The 27,132-nt window shown below is 46.8% G+C and overlaps 1 protein-coding gene and 1 pseudogene across 8 annotated transcripts in view; one reads left to right on the forward strand and one right to left on the reverse strand.

The window, feature by feature from the left end:
• Positions 1–27,132, reverse strand: part of PXYLP1 (2-phosphoxylose phosphatase 1) — a 90,557-nt gene that overhangs the window by 19,285 nt on the left and 44,140 nt on the right. For 7 of the 8 annotated variants that reach the window (XM_061420145.1, XM_061420157.1, XM_061420128.1 and 4 more), the window contains one exon: positions 19,636–19,767. In XM_061420145.1, the coding sequence (XP_061276129.1) occupies positions 19,636–19,714 (79 nt within the window). In that variant the 5' untranslated portion in view covers positions 19,715–19,767. Of the gene's footprint in view, positions 1–16,872; positions 17,153–19,635; positions 19,768–27,132 lie in introns of those variants that run through there. The other variant, XM_061420177.1, reaches the window with a different exon arrangement.
• LOC133249551 (large ribosomal subunit protein eL15-like) lies at positions 8,914–9,870 on the forward strand (annotated as a pseudogene).

The following is a 27,132-nucleotide window of genomic DNA, read 5'->3' on the forward strand; positions in this document are numbered from 1 at the left end:
ATCTACTTCTGCTTCACTGACTACACTAAAGCCTTTGACTGTGTGTATCACCACAAACCGTGGAAAATTCTTAAAAAGATGGAAATATCTGACCACCTTACCTGCCTCCTGAGAAATGTGTACACAGGTCAATAAGCAACAGTTAGTACTGGACATGGAGCAATAGACTGGTTCCAAATTGGGAAAGGAGTACGTCAAGGCTGCATATTGTCACCCTGATTATTTAACTTACATGCAGAGTACATCATGCGAAATGCCAGGCTGGATGAATCACAAGCTGGAATCAAGATTGCCAGGAGAAATATCACCAACCTTAGACACGCAAATGATACCTCTTAAATGGCAGAAAGTGAACAGGAACTAAAGAGCCTCTTGGTGAAGGTGAAAGAGGAGCATGAAAAAGATGGCTTAAAACTCAACATTCAAAAAACTAAGATCATGGCATCTGGTCCCATCACTTCATGGCAAATAGATGGGGAAACAATGGAAACAATGAGAGACTTTATCTTCTTGGGTTCCAAAATCACTGTGGACGGTGACTGCAGCCGTGAAATTAAAAGATGCTTGCTCCTTAGAAGAAAAGCTGACCAACCTAGACAGCGTATTAAAAAGCAGAGACATCACTTTACCGACAAAAGTCTGTATAGTCAAAACTATGGTTTTTCCTGTGGTCATGTATGGATGTGAGAGTTGGACCATAAAGAACACTGAGCGCTGAAGAATTGATGTTTTTGAACTGTGGTGTTGGAGAAGACTCTTCAGAGTGCCTTGTACAGCAATGAGATCGAATCAGTCAATCCTAAAGGAAATCAACCCTTAATATTCACTGAAAGGACTGACACTGAAGCTGAAGCTCCAATACTTTGGCCACTTGATGTGAAGAGCCGATACACTGGAAAAGATTCTGATACTGGATAAGAGGACAATAGACAATAAGATGGTTGGATGGCCATTGACTCAATGGATGTAAATTCGGGCAAGCTCAGGGAGATAGTGAAGGACAGGGAAGCCTGGCATGCTGCAGTTTATAGGGTTGCAGAGAGTTGAACATGACTTGGCAACTGAACAACAACAAGAATGAATCATTTAACTTCTTATTAATCATTATATAAACACCTACATTTGAAAAATAGCTAAAACAGGGTTCAATCACCAGTCTAAATCAACCTAAATTCCCTAACTACTTCTACAATTTTCCTAATGGTTAAAGTTTCCCTTTGGCAAACATGTTATAAACAAAGGTATAAGATAAGCAATCCACCGAGAAGAAAATATTTACAACATACATAACAAACTATTTAATATTCGAAGTGCACAAATCTCCTAAAATGGAAAAATTAAAAGGGATATGAGCAGGCTAATTATAGAAAAATAAATCCCAGGGCAATAAACATACAAAAAATGTTCAATATTATACATACTTTAAAAATACAAATGAAACAATAGGATAAGATTCCCTCCATCCCAACAGATTAGAAATCCACATTTTAACAACAATATCAGTATTGGCCAGGGTTTGAAACCTACATTTCCCTATACTTCAGGTGAGAGAGGAAGTTGAAAGGACTTTTGGGAAGGAGTATTTGCGTCACCACCAAAATGTTACATGTACTTTATCCATGACCCTATTATTCTATCTCTTGGAATCTGTTCAACAAAAATATCAATTCCCATCACCAAGACATATGGCCAAAGAGATTCACTGCAGCACTATATACAAGAACACAAAAAAGGGAAATGAACTAAATATCTTTTATCAGCAGAACAGAATGTAACACCCACAGTGGAATATTCTGTCAAAGTTAGAAAGAATGAAAAATTAATAAAAGATTCTTTGATTTTTGTGAATAAACCAAGTCACTGGATATTTACATAATCCTTTTCATGGAAAGAAAAAATTAACCCTAAGTATATGAATATATAGGCATTTTTATTATGAAAATGAACAGAAAAATGTCTACAAGGAGATTCCCCAAAAATGCTTTGGGGAATGGGTAGAATGGGGTTTAAAGAAGTATTTTCACTTGTTTTTCTGTGACTGTCTACATTGTTTTATAAATCCACACACATACATATGTAGATACTGATATGTATTTACAATAAGCATGTTACATATTATCTACATTCTATATGTATACAAGTACATGTATATTTCTATCATGTCTAGATATATTGATATTTTTTTTTCAATAAGCATATTTTCATTCATTACTTATGATGAAACAACAACCACAGCTAGAGTTGGCCCTTCACCAACTAAATAAGCCCTTCAGTTTGTCCTAAACCCACTTTCTTCCTAACAGTTAGGAAGGTCTGGAGCTGCTAACACACAGCTCAAGTGTCCAAAGGTCATTTACCATGGTGGGGAGAATTTGTGCCAGAGCAAGAGGACAATAAAAGTACATGTCATAATTAGCTTCCAATTAAATAAATTAATTAATTTAAAAATAAAATAAAGAAGGGGGAGGAAGTACATGTCCTAAGGCAGCATGTTAATGACCCAGCCCTTCCAGCCATGTGGCACCCCTCAGTCCTTGATTCTGCTCTTTTATTAAGCGGTACCAGGTGCTGGCCCCTTGGCCATGCCTGTGGGCACACTCCCTTTGAATCTGGGCCACTTAGCTGAAGCTAAGGAGACATAATACGAGTGACCCTGGGACAGAGGGGCATGGGTCCCTAAGCATCCCAGAGTCCTCACAGTTTGCTGGTTTATTTCAAAGCACGTGGGGTAAGGCTTGTTGGAACTGCTATAAGCTGAGTGTTTGCTGTCCTGTGCTCAGACATGCTCAGTCATGTCCAATTCTTTGCGACCCTATGGACTGTAGCCTGCCAGGCTTCTCTGCCCATGGCATTTTCCCGGCAAGAATATTGGAGCGGGTTGCCATTACCCACTCCAGGGATCTTCTGGGCCCAGGGACCGAGCTGCATCTCCTGCATCTCCTGTGCTGGCAGGTGGATTCTTTACCATTCATTGCACCATTTGGGAAGCCCAAGCTGTGTTCATGCTCCCCCAAATTCACATGTTAAAATCCTAACTGCCAGTGTGATGGTATTTGGAGGTGGGGCCTTGGGGAGTAATTCAGTTAAGAGGGTAGAGTCCTCACGAATGAGATTAGTGCCATTATAAGAGAGATCCCAGAGAGCTGCCACCCCCATTTCTGCGATGTGAGGTTACAGCAAAAAGGGGGCTAAGGGCAGACTTAGGTGTAAGGGAGCATCCTGGGGCTGGAGGATGCGGCTTCTTCTGGCAGGCCTCCCCAGCTCCTCCACTGCCCTGAGGACACGCAGGAACTCTGCTGATCCCACGCAGCTTATATGTCACTGGGCAAGAAAAAGGAACTGTAGGCGCATCAGAAAGAACAGTGGGCAGTCAAACAGATGGAAGAATAACGAGGTGTCATGTAGGTGTAAAAAGTTCCAGGAACAGACATGAGTGCCCTGGGGCCACTGTATCGCTGTGGCCAACCAATGACGCAATAGGAGACACCTTTTATTAATAATTAACTCGGTATCAATGGGCACATGTTTTCTCTGTGGTGTGATTTCCCAATAGAAGACTTCATACGCCACCTGGGGATATGAGTCTCTCCCATTTATGTCTGCCGTACCTGTTCATCGCATCTATAATCACTTTCACCCCATCATCGCATCCATAAACCTTCTTGTGTAAAAAGATGCCAGTGACATCTCAAGGTCAAAGAATGGCAGAGAACATGACCTCTAAAGCAGTCCCTTGGGCTCCCTCACACGCAAAAGCAACTAGCAAACTTCTTAGAATGAGAGTAAGACAATCAGATGCTGTTTCATGTAGGCCTCTCCCCTGTCTCACCCCCACCCCCCCATCCCTCAATGCACAGAGGAAGGATCCATGGGCCTCATTACCAAACATCCCTGTAGCTGTGACTAGAATTCAAGCCAAACTGGCTGGTGCTGCTTTTTCCAGCCTTATACCTCACCTCATCCTAGGAAGAGCAACCATCCGTCAGGCATGAATCTCAGGCAGAGGCAGGTCAAGGGACTTGCCTGGGGTCACTTGCCCTGTAAGCCTGTTGACCTGCCAGTCCTGGTATTTAGGCATCTCCCATCCAGCTATCCAACATTTATTGAGCATCTACTGGGAATTCTTCAGAGAATAAAAGACTCTGGTTGCTGTCAATCCTGTTGAGGAGGGTGGTAAGGTATTAAATAAGAAAACGGGAGCAGAAAGCATACGGGGAAATGTCCTTCTCCGTCACAGTGCCTCTGCACACCCTGGGGGTCGGTTTGGGGGTCTGGGTGTAGGAATAATGCAGAAACAAACCGGATATAGAGGAGATACTGGGAAGTCACCACAAGAGTGATCAAGAAGAGGCTCAGAAGAAATACCATCTATCAATAAGTCTCAGCTCAGCAGCCAACTTGATGAACATGTCTGAAGAGAGATGTTTCATCCAACAATGAACTGCTTCTTTTAATTTTTATTTATTCTATTGAAGACCCCCATGGGAGAGAGGACAGGAGAGAAAGAACGAGTCCAGGGTCAGGGTCAGATCACGACCCTAGCCCCTAGGCTGCGAGCTCCTTCTTGTCTGGCCTTGGTTTCAGGCCCCTTAGTTATTCCACATGCTCAGTGGGCTGTGTGTGTGCAGCTGGTCATCACCTGGGAATCACCGTGACTTCACGAAGACAGGTCAGTGCCTCTCTTCCAGGGCACCAAGCCCATGCCCACCATCTCCAGTTCCTCACTCCCTATGGGGGCTCTGGCCCAGGGCAGGGGACAAGAATTTACCTGCTTCCAGGCCTCTTCCCACCTGCTCTAGCATTCAGAACCCACTGTATGCTGCTCTTTACAGGAGATCCTGATGGAGCACTGTGGGCCCGTTCCTGGCTCAGAGCACTACCTCTCCTTCCCTTCTGTAGACGGCTCCTCTCCCAGATCAACCCCATGCTGTGGTGGGGGTGGTCATGACCCTTCTCCAGGACCCTGTCCTTGCCATGCTGGTCCCAGGGATGGGACCTGGCACTAGCCAACTGGGTCAATAAAGGCCCTTTCCAGGAAAGACAGCTTCCCCACATGGAAGAATCAGGTGAGCCCAGAAGCCCTGCCTCCTGCCATCCCTGCCCTAGTTATCCGGCTGTTGTTTAGTGATCAACTCTTCCTCTGATTATACAGACACCCTGGCAGGTTAAAGTCAGGTATCTAGGATCCGCAGGTGTCCCAGGGCAGGTGGGCAAGTGTTGGCTGACCCGTCTCCACCACTCTGGGCTCAGCTGCCCCACAGGTCTCACCACTGACTGGACCAGCAAAGAACTCGGTGGGGCCAAGGTGTGGCCCCACCACCTGCTTTTCACCTTCCTAGCTCCAGAGTCTGCTTCACCCTTGTTGGGACCTCAGCCTGGGCTGGTCACCTTCCTAAGCGACTGCAGTCACTTCACCCTTGCATCACTCAAGTCTGTCCTGACTCAGCCCTGCAGCCATCATTCCCTTAAATAGTTCAGCTCACCCAACTATTTAAGGCACCTTCTTATAAGTTAAACACCCCTAGTCCTGTCACCTGATTTCTACGATTTCTTCCTCCCCAAAGCTCAAAAGGTTCTTGAATTCTCTTTATCTGTCTTTCATTTGTGTCAGTTTGATTACTATGTGTCTCAATGTGTTCCTCCTTGGGTTTATCATGGCTGGGACACTGTGTGCTTCCTGGACTTGGTTAACTATTTCTTTTCACATTTTAGTTAAGTTTTCAGCTATTAACTCTTTAAATATTTTCTCGGGTCCTCTCTCTCTTTTCCTTCTGCTGCTGCTGCTGCTGCTGCTAAGTCGCTTCAGTCATGTCCGACTCTGTGCGACCCCATAGATGGCAGCCCACCAGGCTCCCCCATTGCTGGAATTCTCCAGGCAACAACACTGGAGTGGGTTGCCATTTCCTTCTCCAATGCATGAAAATAAAAGTGAAAGTGAAGTCACTCAGTCGTGTCTGACTCTTCGCGACCTCATGGACTGCATCCCACCAGTCTCCTCTGTCCATGGGATTTTCCAGGCAAGAGTACTGGAGTGGGTTGCCACTGCCTTCTCCGTTTCCTTCTGGGACCTCTATAATACAAATGTTGGTGTGTTTTTATGTTGTCCCAGAGGCTGTCTTTGTTTCTTTTCTTATTTTTTCTATATTATATTTTGTGGCACTGATTTCCACCATTCTGTCTTTCAGAAATTCTGTCTCAGCTCCTCTGCTATTGATTCTTCTAGTGTATTATTCAGGAGAAGGCAACGGCAACCCACTCCAGTACTCTTGCCTGGCAAGACCCTGCTGTGGAGTCTATGGGCTCTATGGTAGGGCTAATGGTGAGCTCCAAGAGGGCTCACACCAAGGGGCACCTTCCAGGACTGCTGCTGCCAGTGCCCCTGTCCCCACAGCGAGCCACTGCCAACCCACACCTCCACGGGAGACCCTCCAACACTAGCAGGTAGGTCTGGTTCAGTCTCCTGTGGGGGTCACTGCTCCTCTCCCCTGGGTCTTGCTGTGCACAAGATTTTGTTTGTGCCCCCCAAGAGTGGAATCTGTTTCCCCCAGTCCTGTGGAAGTCCTGCAATCAAATCCTGCTGGCCTTCAAAGTCTGATTCCCTGGGGATTCCCAGTCCCTTTGCCAGACCCCCAGGCTGGGAAGCCTGACGTGGGGGGTCAGAACTTTCACAACAGTGGGATAACTTCTTTGGTGTTATCATTCTCCAGTTTGTGAGCTGCCAGCCCAGTGGGTTTGGGATTTGATTTTATCATGATTGCGCTCCTCCTTCTGTCTTGTTGAGGCTTCTCCTTTGTCTTTGGATGTGGGGTATCGTTTTTTGGTGGATTCAGCATCCTCCTGTTGTAGGTTATTCAACAACTAGTTGCCCTGAATTCTCTTTACTGGAGTTGCTCTGACAGAGAACTCCCGTAATTCCCTTAGGCTTCCTCCATCCACTAAAGTGTCTTTAATATTCTTTCTTTCTCTAGCCTGCACTGAGTATAAAAATGTGTGTGATTCTCAAATAAAAGCCAGAGCCAGACCACCAGAGCCCCACAGTGGGAGTGGGGTGCTCACAGGGTTGAGGACTCAGCTCCTGCCCTAGGCTGTTTGTTCCAAGTTCTTATCTCCTCCCTGCCTGACCCCCTCTGACATCTGAGACCTAACCCCAAGGGTGGCCAGAGTGCAAGGGGCGGGGGTCCCACTGTGACCTGAGCCCAAGCCCAGCTGCAGCCTCCTGGAGGGGCCAGGAAACATTCCTCACATTCCTCTGGGGCCACTGCAAACTGGCCTTGACCAAATGGGGTCCCTCGGGTTAGATGCTGCAAGTGCCAAAGACTCTGAATCATGACAGAAACTAGGAATCAGACAGACATCCAAGACAGATCCCCAAAAAGAACTATGAAAAGAGCCCCAGCCATCCTCAACCACCTCAGGGCCTGGATCCTCTCTACCTTACCTTTGAGAATCTGGTAAGAGCTATTGATCCTCAGCCCTGAAAAAGGACTGTGTACACTGTTTTACATTTGGTTTCTGGGGATTCATAGCACCCCTGAAACCCTGTGAGACAATGCAGATGTCCATAGACTCAGGTTAAGAACGCAATGCACCTGGAAACAGGTTTCCAATTTCAACACCCTCGAGTAGAGATTTTTTCATTTTACAAAATGAAAACGGATTGTTACAATTCATATAAGCATGTGTTCATCCTAAAATAGGCACCAATACTAAGGTATAAAAAGAAGTCAGTCATGCATATTCCTACCACCCAGAGAACCCACAGTGAATGCTGCAGTGTGTGTGGCTGGAAGTCCTGCCGGAGATGAATGGTGCTCCAGTCCCTGCTGCTGCTGCTGCTAAGTCGCTTCGGTCACGTCTGACTCTGTGCGACCCCATAGACGGCAGCCACCAGGCTCCTCCGTCCCTGGGATTCTCCAGGCAAGAACACTGGAGTGGGTTGCCATTTCCTTCTCCAATGCATGAAAGTGAAAAGTGAAAGTGAAGTCGCTCAGTTGTGTCTGACTCTTAGCGACCCCATGGACTGTTGCCTGCCAGGCTCCTCCATCCATGGGATTTTCCAGGCAAGAGTACTGGAGTGGGGTGCCATCCCTACTGCAGTACAAATGGTGACCAGGTCACTATGGCTCAAGAACATTGTTGCCCCTTCCCCAGGAGCAAAAAGTTTTTTGTGTCTCAAAGGTCTGTATCCCATTGAGGCCACCAAACCAACAGCCCAGGAAAGTGGGTCCAGGTTGGTCATTCACTTCTATGAAAACAGTCAAAAAAGAAGAGCGGTCAAGTGGATGTGAGAGTCCTGGGGAGGCCACCTGAGTGAGAGACCATGTGCTGCGTGCCTGCAGGTATCTGGATACTGTGAAGACTGGTCATCTCACCCTCTGGTAGATACCTGGGGCTGGGGAGAGGCAGAGCTGGGTTCCGAGTTCCCCATAAAGCAGACTCCAGGGCAGTGTGGTCCAGCCCCTCAGTTGACACAGGAAAAAGAAGGAAGGAGGCAGGGAGGGCAAGAGACGATGCTGGAGCCAGAACCAGATAAATCAGAGAGGGCCCTGCATTGTGGCCGAGTTTCTGCTTCTCTCACCCTGGGCGCTGGCTCTGCAGGGCCCCAGTGAGGCATCCAGGGCTGGGGCCACAGCGGCAGGAAGCACAGTGAGATGGTTCCGATGTCTCTGTGGGCATTCCTGACTGCACCTTCTTATTCAGGATTCAGATTCTGTCACCCTCAAGACCTCACTTCTGATCAGTCTCAAAAACCTCCCCCTCCAACCCCTTCCCCCAAGGCAGAGTGCTACCAATATCACAGGGCTGTGCATCTGATTACCACTTATCTCACTTCAAGTTGTTTTTTATTTTTATTAATGTCGTCAGCTTGGAGCCCTGTTGCCAAGACAACGAGAAATGAGGCCCAAGCGGATCAGTGCAAACTCCGCCCACGCAGGCTCCCACTGGGTCCCTGACTCACCTCTATTCAGTTGTTCCTCCAGTGTCAACGTCCCGCAGCTTCCTCTCCTATTTGTCTCTCTTCCTACAATCTTGGCAATCGGCACATACTCTCCTGAATTCACTGACTCATTATACTAACACTTTCTAGTTTTACTAACTGATAACTTGCTCTCTTCTAAAATGGGAGATACATCCTGTCAGGCGGTAGCCATCAGGGTGAGCCCACATGGGCGCCTACAAGTACATCCAGGAGCTGTGGAGGAAGCAGTCAGACGTGCTGCGGGTGCACTGCTGGCAGTACCGTCAGCTCTCAGCGCTGCACCGCGCCCCGCGCCCCGCGCCCCGCGCCCCACACCCAACCGGGCCCGACAAGGCGTGCAGGCTAGGCTACAAGGCCAAGCAAGGCTATGTCATATACTGGATCCGTGTACACCGCGGTGGCTGCAAACGCCCAGTTCCTAAGGGTGCCACCTACGGCAAGCCTGTCCACCATGGTGTCAACCAGCTCAAGTTTGCCCGAAGCTTGCCGTCAGTTGCGGAGGGGCGCGCTGGCCGCCACTGTGGGGCCCTGAGTGTCCTGAATTCCTACTGGGTTGGTGAAGAGTCTACATACAAATTCTTAGAGTTTATCCTCATTGATCCATTCCATAAAGCTATCAGAAGAAACCCTGACACTCAGTGGATCACCAAACCAGTCCACAAGCACAGGGAGATGGGGGGGCTGACGTCTGCAGGCAGAAAGAGCCACGGCCTGGGCAAGGGCCACAAGTCCACCACACTATTGGTGGCTCTCGCCCTGCAGCTTGGAGAAGGCGCGATACTCTCCAGCTCCACCGCTGCCACTAATGTAAGTAATGTTGGTAAAGTTCTTACCTAATAAACAATTTAGGACGTTCTTGTCTGCTTAAAAGTGTTTTTTGTTTTTTTTTTTTAATTTGTCTGTTAAAACTAGTTGCCTTCAGATTGCTTCATTGAATGCATCGTCAAATTATGAAAGTTAAAGTGCAATAATGTTTGAACTTATTGAAGTTACTTATACTTACACATATAAGTGTATATGAAGTGATGGTATATCTTGTTTTTAATAAGGGAAATGCCTTTGTTTTTGCTTTATTAGGGAATTGATATGTCTGTGTTTAAAATGCTGTTTAGTACAAGAGGTGTAAAATTCTGTAAAAAAGGAGTACATAAACTTACCCTTGTAGATTTGTTGATGCATGTGGTGAGACCTGCAGCTTTACTGGGGTGATGCAACGCTTTGCAGTTTTATGGAGTTTGGCAGGGACAATGTTTTCAGTTGGATTTTCCTTGGAAATGTGAATGGTGTCCTGATCCTTTCTCATGATCATATGCAGAAAAATAATGAAGTTTTTGACTAGGGCCCACATTTAGGCTTAATCTAATATTACATTTGTGTAACTGCTGCTTCTGAAAGGCAAAAAGTATTAAAGTAATGCCACCATTTTAAAGAGAATTGAGTAGCCCTGTTGCAAGAGGGTTCTGACGAATCAAATCCTGGTTTACCTAAATTAAATTGCCTTGGCCTCCGTGGTAGCACTGAAGTTCATACAAAGCTCCTGGTTCAGGCTTTGGGATCTGTAGAATACTGAACTTTGTGCAAAATGGTTGTATTTACACTTGTGTCAATTAAAGTTGAATGTTAGATAAGTGAGGGGGGAGTTATTAGCCCTAAGGTTTGTAAGGTAGTGATGTTAGGATTGGGAGTTTGGTGTTCATCAGATCCCTTTCAAGTGTAGGATGATAGGAAAAACTTGGATCAAAAAGTTAAATGTTTTATATGTAGTATTAGTTTGCGACCATCATGAACTCTCTAAGCCACATTAGGGGATGGGGGAAACAGGGGTGGTTATATTTAAAAGTATCATTGCTAAGTGTAATCTGTTCTCTAGGGTCAAGGCACTCCATTTTTAAAAGGCTACTGAGAAAACTCATGCTGTTGGTGTCAATGCAAGTTCAGCTGGCCTCCAACTTCGTGTTGTCTATAGTTCCCATCCCTACTCCAACCAGCCTTACCGTTCCAGGCTTGATGGGCCACCAGCTGTGGTTGCCCTTACCACCTCATTCTGCTTGTTCCATCACGTCTTCCCGTAGACTAGGCTTCTGTTTCTCAGGGTGGATGTGAGTGTAGGAAATACAGAAGAGGAATTACCCCAATTCTTGGCTTGCTATCTTCATAAATAGTTTGATTTTGAAATTTAATTGCTGGTTTTCTTGAACCAATTTTTCTTTTTCTTCAAGGGTCCTTAAAAAGGGCCACTTAAGTGATTTCCAGAAAACAGGCTTGCAAAACCTTTTAAGACCCAAATTCCTTCCAACTAAAAAAAAATCTTAAATCATATTATTTTGTGTGTAGAGGTTGTTCAACTATATAATAACAGAATAAATGTCTATTAAACCAAAAAAAATAAAATAAAATGGGAGATTCACCTTCTTAACCAATACTGCTGACTACACCCACACACACACAGACACTCACTCACTCACATAAAGGTACCACATGTCTTTTTAGCAAATATATTATGGACAACCTTTCAAGTCAATACTGAGATGTCTACGTAAATATGGTGTAATGGATGCAGGAGTATTTCCTGTTGGACATTTTGGCTCTTGACCCCCTTTTCCTACTACAAGCAGGGCTACAACTAACATCTTTGAGCATACATCTCTATCCTCCAGTTTATTCTTAGGGGAAACTCTCTAAGATCAGAAACACAGAAAGAGGGAAAGAAAGAAGGAAGAAAGAGGGAGAGAGAGAGAAAAATGTCTCTACCCTGGAAGAAAACTAGAAATAATCCACAGACATAAATGTGTCCCATTTTTAGTTCATGGAAGGGCCCACCTGGTACATACCTCCTCCAAAATAAGGATGACATGAACTTAAGACACTGATTTGTCTAGCTTAACTTTGTCACTTATCTACAGAACTTTTCTTCTACCCAAAGATATTTAACTCAATGCGGCAGTTACACACAAAACATTCAGACAAAAACTAAACTGAAAATTCTCAGAAATCAAATAAGCGGCTTCCCTGGTGGCTCAGTGGTAAAGAATCTGCCTGGCAATATAGGAGACACGGGTTTGATCCCTGATTCTGGAAGATCCCACATGCCGCGCAGCAACTAAGCCAGTGTACCACAGCTGCTGAGCCTGTGCTCTAGAGCCCAGGAGGTGCAACTACAGAGCCCATGCACCCTTAGAGCCTGTGCTCTGCAACAAGAGAAGCCACCTCAATGAGAAGCCCGCACGCTGCAACAAGTAATAGCTCCTACTCGCTGCAACTGGAGAAAAGTCTGTACAACAGACACAACACAGCCAAAAATAAATAAATAAATAAAAATTTAAAAATCAAACAAAATAAATCTCCAAGAAAAGGATCATACACACACCGCTTACACACACCCCACAGCACTTATGTACACCCCACACATACACACCCCACACATACACACACCACACACATACATGCACCACTTATACACACCACACACATACACACCCCACATCACTTATACATACTTGTGTTCATCTGCTTCAGTCATGGCTGACTCTTTGTGACCCCATGGACTGTAGCCCGCCAGGCTCCTCTGTCCATAGGATTCTCCAGGCAAGAATATTGAAGTGGTTTGCCATTTTCTTTCTCCAGGGGATCTTCCTGACCCAGGAATTAAACCTGCGTCTCCTGTGTCTCCTCCATCTCCTGCATTGCAGGCAGATTCTTTACCCACTGAGCCACCCAGGAAGCCCACTTATACATACACACACCACTTAAACACACCACACACATCACATACACACACCAGTTGCATGCATATCAAACACACATCACTTACACATTCACAAACAGCATACACATCACCATATACATACCACTGACACATACACTTCTTACACACATCATATAAACACACCAGTGACACACACACACACCACTTGCACACACATCACACATGCACAAAATCTGGCTAGGCTGGGGTCCCTCGGCTGCCCACCTGAGAACCTGGGGTGGGTCGCCTGCCCCTTGGCTTCGGAGCCACCCTCCCTGCTGCTGCCCTGTCTCCTTCACGGCCTCTCCTCCTCCATCTGCCCACATTTCACCTTTGCCCTGTCTTTCCCCTCTGCAGGTACATGGAGTACAAACTCCGGAGCTGACAGGGCTCAGCACAGTGCTCTCGCCACCCCTACTCAGATTGCAGCCGGCTGCAGCTGAGGTCCCTGCAAAGGACTGTGGGCCACAGCTTGTGGACAGTCTGGTTCTTAAAAGAGGGGCTAGAAGTTTATGTGAAATTGCCTAGTTTAAAAACATTGGTAAATAAATTTTCCAAAGTGAAAACGTTGCTTGGGCCAAAAAATACAAGCCCGCAGGCTGTGGGACTGGAGTAGCCTCCATGGGCTCCAGGGAGATCAGGGAATGCTGGACACAGGTCTGCAAACAGGGGCTCTGACAGGCTTCCTCTTGGGCTCAGGCCCTGGAATCGCCTCCGGTAGGACCTGCACTCACTGTGCCCATTGGTACCCCCAACAGCCCTGATACACCTCACCAACTCCCCAGCTCTTCCCCTGTTCCCCACCAGCCCATCCAGCTGCCTGCTTCTTGCTCAGAGCACTCTCCCCCAGTCTCTTCGTTCAGACTCGGGGGCCATTGGCCCCACACAGCTGACCTCCCAGACCGTGTTCTGGGTACCTCCTTCAGCCTTTGGCACACTCACCCCAGGTGGAAAAGGGACTGTGTGAGTGACAGCGTGGACGCATGAATGGGGGCAGCCTACGAGACCTCTGAGTCACACTCCCCTCTCTCTCCACCCTGGTTGCACTGCACCCCAGATCAGCTCTAAGTCCGCAGCATCATCTGACGCTCTCAGCTCTGTTCCTTCCTTTCGGGCCCGACACCTTCATCAGAGCCATTCCTCAGCCTTCCACTGGAGCAGGGACGTAGCCCCCGAGTTGCCTCTGAGCACTACCCTCCCGCCAGCCTCTGAGTGGGCAGCACCCAACTGTTGTGTACATTAGCACCCCCAGGGGGAACCACAGTTCTGACTCTCTGGGGAGGGGCACAGATCTGCTCTTCTTTGCTTTTGGAACATGCACTTTAACAAACTCCCAGGGCTACTCTAATCAAGGGGCTCAGGAGACCACTCTTTGGCAACCGTTGTACAAGACTGTAGCCCTTCCCAGACACGAATCTGATGATTCTGTCCTCCTGCTTCAGGGGCTCTAGCATCTTCGAGGTATAACATGGTGATGTAGGTGGCCTGGCATAGTCCACCCTCACAGCCACACACGGGTGACTAACCTGGCCCTGCTGTCTCTTGCTCGGCCTTGGCACACCTGCCTCCATCTGCCAGGAACGCCCTTTCCAGATTCCTTATGGACAACTCTAACTCATCCCTCCAGGCTGCAGCTAGGATGTCACCTCCCCTGGGAGGGAGTCTTCCCTGACCTCCAAATGGCTGGCTTCTTGTCCTCCATCCTCCCATGTCACCCTGTCATAATGCATCTCAATCATTTTATTTAACAAGCATGCATACAGTGATCAGTATATGCCAGAACTGTTCTAGGTGTATTATGAAATATCCTTCACCAACCCAATGAAACAGAAACTCTCATTGTCCCCCTCTCCATTTTACAGATGAGCATGCAGAGGGTAGCAAACATGCCTGAGCTCACACAGTTGGTAAGTGGCAGGGCAGGGACTCGATCAGGCAGTCTGGCTCCAGAGTCCACGTTCTTTCCCAGCTCCTTGGGGGGCCACTGCTTTCCTGCCTGAGCACACTGTACCTTGTGTGCCAAGCATCTGCTCAGGATTCTCCTTCACTAGACAGACAGCTCCTTTGGCCCTTGAGAGATGAAACCCCAAGGGCCAAGCACACAGTAGAATGTTTGCTGAAGGACAGCGCTATGCCAACTCAAGGTACTGGGTCAACAAGGAACGATAAAATTCTCCAAACCTCAGAGTGTGAGAAGGCTTTAAATGGGATCAGGTCCAGTGACCTGCCTACTATTCCACTGTTCACAGAGCGATGCTCCAGGGTGTGCATCCTGCCAGTCCACCTCCACATGATGTTGACAGTCAGGAAGCTTCACCTGCCGCTGAACTGAAATATGTCTCCATGGTCACCAGGCCACACAGAGCTGGTCTGACTCCTCTTACAGATACTGGATAGCGATAAGAGCGCTTCAGATACTGAAGACAACTTCACTTTGGCAGGTTAACCGCCCGCTTCTACCTGGGAAGCTGAGTTTCCAGTCCACCATGGACATTTCCCTTAGAAACCTGCTCTGGTCCACCAGGGCCCTGCCCAAGATGCCGATGACCAGTGCAGACTGACCCCCTATCATGGCCGATGGACTCTGATTTAAAAGAAAGAAATGCACGATATACTATTTCAAAGGGGCTTCCCTGGTGGCTCAGATGGTAAAGAATCTGCTGCAGTGCAGGAGACCCCAGTTTGATCCCTGGGTTGGGAAGATCTCCTGGAAAAGGGAATGGTTACCCACTCCAGTATTCTTGCCTGGAGAATTCCATGGAGAGAGAAGCCTGGTGGCCTATAGTCCATGGAGTCACAAAGAGTTAGACACAACTGAGCGACTAACACACACACACACACACACACACACACACACACTCTGTTTCAAAAGCTCTCTCCACAAATGGCTGAAGCAGTCTTTGGGATACCAAGAGCTCTGGCTTCTGAGGAAGCATCGTGACAGGACTCTGTACTGTTTACACTGACTGAGCTTCCCGAGCCAAAGGTTTTCCCACAAAATCTCCCTTCTCATACCAATGTTTCAAAGCAGCAACAATGAACTTCATTTTATGAAATAAGAAACAGAGGCTCCTGGAGGCCACGCCTGCCGAAGGCACACCACAGCTAAGTGGCTGAGCAGCATTCAAACCCAAGGCTGTGGCTTCAGGGTCTGGGAGCTGGGCCCCCGCCACGCTGCCATTTTGGGACTGCTTGGAAGGCGGTAAAATGAGCGCAAAATGAGCATGAAGGAAAGGGTTGAAGCAGGAAAATGGACGATTACAAACGAGCAGAAAAAGCAGCAAAATAAGGAACCATCCACAAGTCTTCATAACTCAGTATCTTTTCCTGTCACACTGAAGGAGTCCCGCAATCTGAGAAGTTATTTTCCCACTTATACTTATTTTAACTAGAATAACTAATGATATTTATGCCTGACTTGTTCCCTTCTTCGAGTATCAGGAATTTCAGAATCACTCTATTTCCAAACTCAAAAACATCAAGGACTTGAAAATACAAAATGAATCATTCTTATTAATGTCTATTAGCATAAAGTGAATCATTATTACCATTTAAAATCAACATATTTTGAGAAACTACAAACTGTACTTTAATCTTTTTTGTATCCTCTCCCAATCATCTCCACCCCAATAGTGTAGAAAAATCTCCAGCATACATAAGCACTTAATAAATATATGTTAGTACACATACACACTTTCTGTACCGAGAGGATGAAACACTTATTTAAGCAACTTGATTTTTTCATTGTAACCTGGGTCATAACTTTCTCATATTCAAAACATCAGAAAAATAAAACTACCAAAGTGTCAAAATAAAATACACAATCATAGAAAACAAAATTATACTATTTACTTAAAACAAAAGAAAGCCAAGTTCCATTTGACTGTCTCAAATATATTACCTGAAACAATTATATGTGCTAATCTGATATTCAAAAACTAGTCAAAAGAAATAGAGAAGAAAAAAAATTCCATATATTTCAGGATAAGAATGAAAATATAAGTGTTACTTAAGCAGACATCTTTGTATTATGAATGAGTCCAGTTTCTTACAGCATAATAATTAGCAACCAGTAAAGTGATTAAATACATAAAACAATTTAACTCAATTTTCACCAAAATTGTTAAATTCCAAAGTTACAGTTTACCTAGAAGCAGAAGAGCAGTAAGAAGGTCCATATCTTAATATCTTTCCAAACTCCCAACACACTGAAGAATAAAGACCTCAGACCCAGGCTGGCCAATTTATCCTGAAAAATTTTCCCTAAAATAAGTACGGCTGAAAATTGGCTCTGCTAAAACAGAAGGGACTTTCAGAGGAGTTATATAAGCAAAACACACAGGCCAATTCAGTGACATGGAAACCACCTCATGCGAGAGAGACGCAGCAAACACAAGTAACCCACACTCATGTCTCAGAACCTGTCAGTGTCTCAAACTAAGAACCAAGGTTGATTGAAACATCCTACAAGCAAAGGACGGAAAATTTTTAATGAAAAGCCACAAACAAACGACTGATTCCAAACACTTTCTGGAAAAGACTTTTTTTTTTTTTTTTTTTACAGTTCATTAACCATCTAGAGTATCTTTAAACTTCTTATGCCCACCTTCTCTTAATCTATTTTCCTATTCCTAAGGATAAAGTGAGTACTTTTACTATTAGAAGTGCCTGTCATATGCACTAGATGTGTGCATGGAATATGTCACAAATCAGAGGTGAGGCAGGGAAATTTGCTCAAAGCCTCTCCCTTCAAACCACTCATTCTGAATGCCAAGTCTTTCCCATGTCCCTCAGCACACTCAGAACATCCCCCTCTCTCTGGCCACCTGCCCTTCCTCCCATCATGCAGACTGTGACAGCAATGCCACCTCCTCCCAGAGATATCCTAAGCTGTGATGAGGGCCAAGCAATTGCTTCCCACCCGCCGGGGTGAGGTGGAAAGTGGAGGGCAGGTAGGCAGCAGCAAAAATACAATTACCAGCATCGCACAGATATTTTCTTGGCTTACAAGTACACAGCATCAGGATAGAGAAATAGGGTTCACCTGCTTTCCAGAGCAGGTGGAGATTCATTCATTCACTGAAACACTCCTGAGGCACCTCCTATGTGGCTGGCAGTGCTGGTTCCTGTGATAAAGAGGGAAGCAGAAATGGGCCCTGTTCTCAAAGAGCAGCCAGTCTTGTAGAAGGAAAAGACACAGAACCAAAAAATTATGATATCGCAAGGCTTCCCTGGTAGCCCAGATGGTAAAGAATCCACCTGCAATGCATGAGACTTGGGTTCAATCCTTGGGTTGGGAAGATCCCCTGGAGAAGGGAATGGCAACCCACTTCAGTGTTCTTGCCTGGAGAATACCATGGACAGAGGAGACTGGCCGGCTATAGAGAGCTCTCAAAGACTCGGACACAACTGAGCAACTTTCACTTCACTTCATGGCTAGTGCAAGGAGTGGGACAGGTTCAGAGCACCCCAGATGTACAACCAAGAAGCCCATACTCAGGTGGGGAGTGATGGAAGCTTTCTGAAGGAGAAAGGTGTGAATGAACCATGTGGAGGAGAGGATGGGATGGGAGGCAGATAGAAGGGAGGTGAGTAGAACAGTCCAGGCAGATGGACCGCCTTCAGGCACAGAGAACAGCCTGGATGTGCAGAGAATGCCAAGCCACTCAGCAAGGCTGTGGTGTAGGGTTCAAGGTGAGACAGGGGTCCCAGAAAGGCTAAGGTGCCTCTCAGAGACCCACTGCTGAAGGGTTACAGCTAAGGAAGTGCCTGGTTGGATCTGTGTTTGAGGACCACCACCCTTAGGGAGCAGCAGAGGACATAGATTTGGGGCTCAGCCTGAGCACAGACCCCAAGGTATGGGCCGAGGGCAGGTGGTGAGGCCTGTGGACTGGCCTCCTCAGCCATGCTGCTGCCTCGCCACGCCGGGCTTTCCATACACAGTCCCTACTGCCCAGTTTGGTACTGGGACCTAATCCCTCCACCCTCTCTGATAATGGCACTCAACCCCCAAGCCAAGCACCTCTGCTGTGTGGCCCAGCGTGAGGGCACAAGCTGACCACTCACTGTCTTCACCTTGGGAACCTGAACTAAGGATCCAGGAATAACCAGTTGAGGAATCCAGGGAGAAGCCAAAAGTATGTCATGAGGCCAAGTGATTGCTCTTGTTCCTCACAAGCAAAGATGCACACCCACCCACCACTAGCACTGACACTAAAAAGACTGAGTTGTTTGAAACCTCACTGTTTATTTAAAGAACACAGGTAATGACCTAGAGCGTGGGATGGGGGGTAGGTAGGAGGGAGGCTCAAGAGAGAGGGGATATATGTACACTTACAGCTGATTCATGATGTTGTACAGCAGAAACTAACTGTAAAGCAATTATCCACCAATTAAAAACCCTATGATAAACAATAATGGAAAAGAGTATTTTTTAAAAAAGATGTATACACATACACACACACACACACACACACACACACACACATTCTTTTTCTGGTGGCTCAGACAGTAAAGAGTCTGCCTGCAATGTGGGAGACCTGGGTTCGATCTCTAGGTTGGGAAGATCCCCTGGAGGAGGGCATGGCAACCCACTCCAGTATTCTTGCCTGGAGGATCCCCATGGATAGAGGAGCCTGGCAGGCTACAGTTCATGGGGTCACAAAGAGTCAGACACGACTGAGCAACTAAGCACACAGCACACACACACACATATATACACGTATAACTGAATCACTTTGCTGTATAACAGGAATTAATGACATTGTAAATCAACTATATTTCAATTAAAAAAAAGGTGAAAGAAAAGTAAAAGAACAAAGGCTTTGGGACCTATGTGTTTCCTTCCCATGGGGGCTTCTGCTCCAGAGAAAAGCCCCCTTACCATCCCAGCACCCATACCCACACTCACAGAACTGCAGGCTGAGGCTCACGAAGGCCAGCAGTGCAGCCAGGGCCAGCAGCAGCACGAAGCGATTGCGGAAAAGCATTATTGTTTATTTTATCTTCTCTTCATGGTTTCACCTCAGATCAGGAACACGTCCTGCGAAGAGAGGAGAGGCAAGAAACATGTTTCTGAGGCGGAAAACCAAGTCTGTCAACTGAAAAGAATCTGATCAGCCCCGTTCTCCAGCAGGGCAGTGTGAATCCCGGTCGGAGAACAATTGTGTGCTGTTGCTGATGTCTTTGCCCCCGAATCAGCCTAGCTGAGAAGGCACCCTTCAAATTAATGAGCAGAAACAGTTTGGGAAGGCTTCGTTTATCTGATCTCAACAGGCAGGGAGATTTTATGGCATGGCCTTTGCAAAGAAAAATGGACAGGGTGTTTAGACCTAAGAAGTCTTTACAAGGACCAGGAAATGAACACCCCATTCTGATCCCCAACTTCTTCAACCATTTCTGATGAACACTTTGCTATGATGACCCTGCATCTTTGATCTCAGTAATTAACCTGAACATCAATCACTGCCTCATGCTCCACTTTAACACCTTTAGGGATGGCTGGGCTGTGTCTAAGATATGTTCCTACATCAAGCAGCCCCATAAGCTAATTAGAGACCTGCCCCACCCCCCCAACCTGGACCACTGGGCCCATTTCAGCTGCATCCATGGGTCATCTCGCAGTCCCACCCACCATTCTAATTTCCTCTGACCATGTTAGGACTGTGCAAAAGGACTTCACAAAAATGCCAAATGTGGCTCTAAATGTCCATTCTGTGAAAAAAAGGGAACGGTTGCTATGGGTATTTACCTCACCTCTTAGATACCAAATTTATTTTCTGGTTCTCATTGGGGTTTAAAATAGAACTTGAAAAATCACAGCCTCTTCAGAAAAGGTTCTTAACCACAGCCAGCTTATAACCATTATTTCAAACCTGATTTTAGCAGCAGAATCTTTTTCTCTTTCAAATACAATAGAAAATCAATCAGATAAAAGCTCACCTGCTAATATGGTGAGGGTCACACAACTCCATGAATATATTAAAAGCTACTGAATTATACACTTCAGGTGAGTTGTATGTGAATTATATCTCAATAAGACTGTATTTTTAAGAACCTATGCATGGAATGAGGCAGAAGCCAGAGCCCTGGGGTCTCTTGCTGCCCCCCGTACCCACTCACCTTACCGCCACACCCAAGGCCCTGGAGGGGAGTTTGAGAACCATTCCTTTAAGGGACCTGTCAGACCTTCTACCACAGGACAACACTGGCTAAAAGACTGATGAAAATACACTGTACCTCACAAATGAGCCTGTATGTCCAGCATCCGGCAACCCTGCTAACAAACAAATCCCAATTTACACCCTCAAGTGAGCGCTGCTTCTGTCCCTTTAGTCACCACTCCTTTCCAGGGACCAGTGCTTCATGTCCCAAGATGATCTGTCCTCCTGGGGACACCCACCTCCTTGTCCTGGCAGGGACTCAACAGCCTCAGAAGCTCTCTGACATCTCCAGCTAAAACAACACATTACCCTGGCTGATCCCATCAGCATTTAACATACTTCAGTTCAGTTCAGTTCAGTCGCTCAGTCGTGTCCAACTCTTTGCGACCCCATGAATCGCAGCACACCAGGCCTCCCTGTCTATCACCAACTCCTGGAGTTTACTCAAACTCACGTCCATCGAGTCGGTGATGCCATCCAGCCGTGAGGACTCCAAATAAATGTTTGCTCTTTCCAAAACTGAAACTCCCTGTGGCCTCCACCTGGGGGTGTTTGCAAGGAAACCCACAGACCCTGAAGACAGCTCACCAGAATCTGCATTTGGTGAGGCCCAAAGCCAGGGCTTCGGCATTGAACCCTCGAGGTGGCTGAGATCACAATGAGACATGATGTGGGCCCACAGATGTGCAGCCCACAGTTTTGCCCTCCTGAGGCAACAAAGAGGGTGAAGCCCTCCTGTAAACAAACCCCATTCCCAGAGGTAAAGCATCAAGCCTGAGTGGCTCTGGGCCCCTGATCCAGGCTGCAGAGTTCCTTGCCTAGGGTGTCTGGGAGGCATCACAGTCCATTCTCTTGTATCCTTGACCTTGAGGGAGACCTTGGCAACACTCATCTGCTGGTTCAACAGTAACTGTCCCCCGCTCACCCTGCTGCAAAAGAAAACAAGCTAACTAAAATCCAAGTCACAGCCTCTCCACCCCTCGCCCGGGACAGGTTCGGCTGCCCGGCCAAGCCCCCCAGGGATGAGCGTAGAAGGTGCCGCCATTCAGCTGCAAACACTGGGCAGTATTTCCAAATCATACCTGACCTGGGCGGAATGTCAGCATTCCCTCACAGCAGCCTCCCCAGGGCAGTCTCCAACCTTTGCTCCAGGAACCAGGAGCTTCTACCTGCTCAAAACCATCCATTCCCTTGGGTTTCCCATGACATGCCCCGGGGACAGGGTTGGCAATTTCGAACCTGACAGCAGAAAACTGAACCTTAAGGGCACGAGGTTCTTAAGTGGTGATGACTGATATGAAATGAGAGGTGTGCCTCTAAAGCTTTCTGCTGCCTTTCAGCGTCACCCCACACATCCGCATACTGACTCTACCTGCCACCCATGTATGTACACAGAAGAAGTTGGCTCTTGGCACGTGCCAGCTTCTTAGCTACCCAAGGATGGCTCACTGCTTCTGGCTCACTAGCCTGTAGATTTCAGAACATCTCGCTCTCTCAGTCATTCCCAATTAGATGTGTTTACTTTACAATGGTCCTCTTAGAAGGGGATCCTTTTAATTTGGGAAAGGTGAGTGGGGTGTGTGCATAGAGATTAGATCACAGAACAGGGAGAAGGCTCAGAGCAAATACCTTCTTTGGGTGGTGGTGTCCCTGTACCCCCAACAATAAATACGTTAGAGCTCTCCTTCATATCTTCCTCTCCCTTCTGTTATGTTATTGCCTTCTTTTGAGCCTAATACCACATTTGGAATAGCTCCTTTTCCTTTACATAAACATCTTTAAGTGTTCCTGCTTGGCAAATGGCCTCTAGGGTCTGTCAGAATTCTGTTAGGAGGGTCCTGCAGCTCTGCTTTTCGTGGGGGGACCACCTCTGCAGCATGTGCAGATCAAGTCCACAGCTCTCTGGAGGTGGGCAGACCTGGGTCAGAACCCCGAGCTTGGTGACCATGGGACAAGTTACTTAACCTCTCTGAGACTCAGTATCCTCATCTGTAAGTTGGGACTAATTATGTTGTGAGGACCAAATCAAAGGCTAAATAAGTGTAATCTCAGTGTACAGTAGGTATTCAAAAGAAAATGATGTCACTAGCTTTGTTACCTACTCATTTTCTTCTTCGGTTTTAATTTGGCTGCATCAGGTCTTAGTTGCGGCACGCTAGATCTTTCATTGTGGTACACAGGCTCTCTGGTAGGGGCATGTGGTCCGAGGAGCACGGGCTTGGTTGCTTCTCGGTACGTGGGAATCTTAGTTCCCCCACCAGGGATTGAACCCGCGTCCCCCCGTGTCTCCTGCATTGCAAGGCAGATTCTTAACCACAGGACCAGCAGGGAAGTCCCCCCTACTCATCTCTGTCAGTTCACTCTACTGCTTCCTCCATCCTCTTGAGAAATAGGAATAGTTTCTTAACCAGTTTGTTGGTTCCTCCAGCTACATGAGTATTGAAATGGTCACATATTCTTGCCCCCATCCATTGCTCTGTCACTCCAGCTCACATGCTATCTTCAGCATCTCACTGTGCAATGCAAACCTTGCTGCCTGGGGAAACCACCCACCCTCAATTTCTGAGGCTGGTGGTTTCTTGCTTCTGCAGCTGGAAGACCAGACTTGCCTCTTGGTTGCTCTGCACTTGGGTGTGCGAGGTAAGAACTTTCTTCTGGTACTAGACCAGGTCTGGCTCTTCAACCACTTCCTGCCTCCAGCCTCTTGGGAGACTTATCACCACCCTCATTGGCAGATGAGGCTGCTAGAGCTGCTAAGAAGGCCGTCTATGGTTTTCCCAACACTGCCATTTTACACGAGGACAAATCACAATATGGTTCAGGATCATCTTCAGATTGTCAGGTAGAAACAACTGCTTTTGCTAAGTTAAATTTCAGACTTATAGACAGGTTTGATTTGGTGCGGTGATGGCCCCCAGTTTGTTTGTTCATGCTTTTCTGTATTCATGGCTTTGGGAAACCTCCTCCCAGACAGACTCTAAGCTCGGACAAGGTCTATGCTTTGGCTACAAGCCAAAAGCTCTCTAAGCTTCGCAGACAAGCTGCAAACAGAGGTGTGAATAGCACTTACGCATTAGGGCTTGTCTTCCCTGGCTGCTTTTAGAACATTGCCCTCCCTGGCTGCTTTTAGAACACTGCCCTCCCTGGCTGCTTTTAGAACACCGAGACCATGGTGTGAAGACACCCAGGCGAGCTGCTGGAGGATGAGGCCACACGGGGCCAAGGCAAGCACTCCCGGCTGAGGCTCTCTTAAACAACAAGGCTGCCTGCCAGTCACCATACATGTGAGCAAAGCCATCCCAGACCTTCTAGTCCAGCCACACCACCTATAGATGGAGAGTCAACCCAGACTAAAAGAACTGTGTGGCCAACCCCCAGGTCACGGCAAATATGAAGGCTGCTGTTTTCAACCACTAAGTTTTGGAAGCTTGATATATGTAAAGCAAAACTAGCTATTCCCATAGAGAGAAAACACATTGGGTCTTTACCAGGAAATTCTAAGCTAGGGTGTAGATTTCCATATCCTCATCTTTTTTTTTTTTTGTAGGCCCCACATGTCAAAGCTCCATCTCCATCCACATTCTTCAATATGCTGAGGGCTTTTTGGGAAAGGGGCTATATTTAGTTCTAGATTGAAAATACTGAGGATATGCTGGGTTAACCAGATGGCTGGGATCATGTGACTGCCTTACTGCTTTTAGTTCTCCAGCTACTGACATGTCCACATACCTGAGGCTTTTCACTTGATGACACGAGCCTCCACGTGGGAACACCAAACATTTCCCCTTGATAAGCTCTGGGTTTCTGTGCCCCTACTTCCTGACTCTGCCTCGGCAGTCCAAATGGCAAATAATGGTCAGAATCTCATTCCTTCCGCTTGTGCTAGCACCAGGCTGGTGTGTCCACAGCCCAGGGGCAGGGGGAGGGAGCAGCTCACTGACACTGAGCCCCGAGATAAGCACCTCCGTGCTGCTCTCCTGGAACTTATCTTCCTAGAAAACTTGGAGAGGAAGGTCATGCTCTGTTCTTTTCTTTTTAAACAGCTAAACAATAATGATAATGCAAAACACACATAGCTTTGAAGTTTGTGTTTGCAGCTGGAGCTAGGATCCCAATGTGTGTGTAAGCGCTGTGTGTAAGCAGTGTGTGTACACAGGTGTGTGCCCATGTGAGAAGCGTGTGCCTGGCTCCAGTGCGTGTTTCTTCACTTCTCCAGTGGAAAAGACCCAAGGGAGCCCCAACACAGCAGAAAGCATGAGGCCTCAGAGACTGGCAGAACTGTGTCTGTTCTCTGCTCGACCACTGCCTTCTGTGTGACCTCTTGACAACTGTATTTCGCCAAGTTTCAGGTCACTGTTCTTTAAATAAGACTGGGGATAAGAGTATAAATGAGCAGAAGGGCAGTGAGGAGTAAATACCACGATACACAGAGCACTTGGCACAAAGGAGGGATGTGCTGTGTCTGGCTCCCCAGCTCTGGAGGAATCATACAGACCCCCTGCTAGCAATTCAGTCGTCCAACTCTTCGAGACACCATGGACTGTAGCTCACCAGACTCCTCTGTCCATGGGATTCTCCAGGCAAGAACACTGGAGCAGGTTGCCATTCCCTTCTCCAGGTGATCTTCCCAACCCAGGGATCAAACCCAGGTCTCTTGCATTGCAGGCGGATTCTTTACTATCTGAGCCACCAGGGAAACTCTACCATCTAAACACAAAGATTTGCTTCCTTTCCCTGAGCTGCTGCTTTTGCCACATACTGTGCTTCCCCTTCCAAATCCTGGCCACCGCCACTTCCCTATTCACTGGCCCAGCCCCATCCATCAGCGGGGAGCCACGTTTGCAGCTGGTTCCTGCCCCCACCTCCACCATGCCAGCCTTCCTCAGGGCTGACTCAGCTGTGGTGTCCTGCCTTGCCACAGGTTTTCCAGCCTGGAACATGTGTCTCGGCTTCTGTCAGAAGACAGGATTACCAGCCAATGGACTCTGTCTCTGTGGCTCAAGCTCCAGCCCCATTCTCCAGAGTCCCTTTCTCCTTTCCATCCCCGGCGAGCAGGCTCTCCAGCACTCAAGAAATCAGGCGTTCCTTGGGTTCCCTTCTGGTCATAATCCTACATATTCACTCCACGGGAGCTTGGAGCACACACCCCTGGGGTCTCCTGCAACTCCTCTAGTTACCCCACTGGACTTGTCCACGTCATCACAAGTGATAACCAGGACTCGGCCCTCAGTAGAGACTCAGGCCTCAGCAGAGACTCCACAGTCTGCTCACTCACAGCCCAGAAAGCAAAGTCCACAGGAAGAGTCACTGCCACATCAGTAGGGGGAGTAGGACTGTGACCTACTTCAGAATAACTCTCACATCTCCTAATCCTCAGACATCACTGTCCATGGAAGATGCTCTTGACTCAATATGGCATCATGACCAAATCCAACCCCTATAAATACTTCAGTGGAAACAACTGCTTCATGTTGTGGGCTGAACATCTAACAGTCACCAGTCATCAAATGTCTACTGGGCACAGTTTTAGTCCCCACTGCTAAACCCACAAAGTAAAAAATACCTTAAATCCAGAAATAGAATTATTACTCTGCATCCCTGATGAAGCAGCAAAAAAGAAAACAGATAAACAGAAAACTCAGTCACCTTAATTTAACTTTACAATAGATTTGAAGAGTGAAAGAAAATACTTTAGAATGTAATTTTGAAAAAAAGCACTAGGAAATAGGCAGGTCTCATTACAGTATTATGGTAAATACCATTTCTGAATTAAGATGAAAAAAGGAATATATCAAAGGCATTTTTACAAGCTACCATTCTACCATCAGAGATTTCCAAAGTCCAAGCCCTGGCCTGACTTTTACCTTGTAAAAGCTGGAAATGCCACGTTTAGTGACTCCAGTCTCAGAGTCCCCTTCAAAGTGTACAGAATTTAGGGTTTTAAACATGACCAAGACCGTTTGAAAGAAAAATGTGCATTCAATTATCTCATTTGTGTAGTTAAAATACCATTACCAGGAATAGAAAGATGGTATTAAAGAAAATGCTTTAGATGTATTCTATACTTTGATTTTTTTTTTTGGTCCTAATCATTTTGGCCCAAGTAAATATAGCATTATAATTAAGAAAACCCTAAAGTCTATAATTGTGAACTAAATATGATCCAAACAAAGGTAAAAGCTACATCTTCATCGTCCTCCATCTCCAAGGTGACCTCAAAGTGGGGTTTAATTGCAAAATCAAAG

Source organism: Bos javanicus, chromosome 1 (assembly GCF_032452875.1).
Source record: "Bos javanicus breed banteng chromosome 1, ARS-OSU_banteng_1.0, whole genome shotgun sequence".
NCBI classification, from domain to species: domain Eukaryota; kingdom Metazoa; phylum Chordata; class Mammalia; order Artiodactyla; family Bovidae; genus Bos; species Bos javanicus.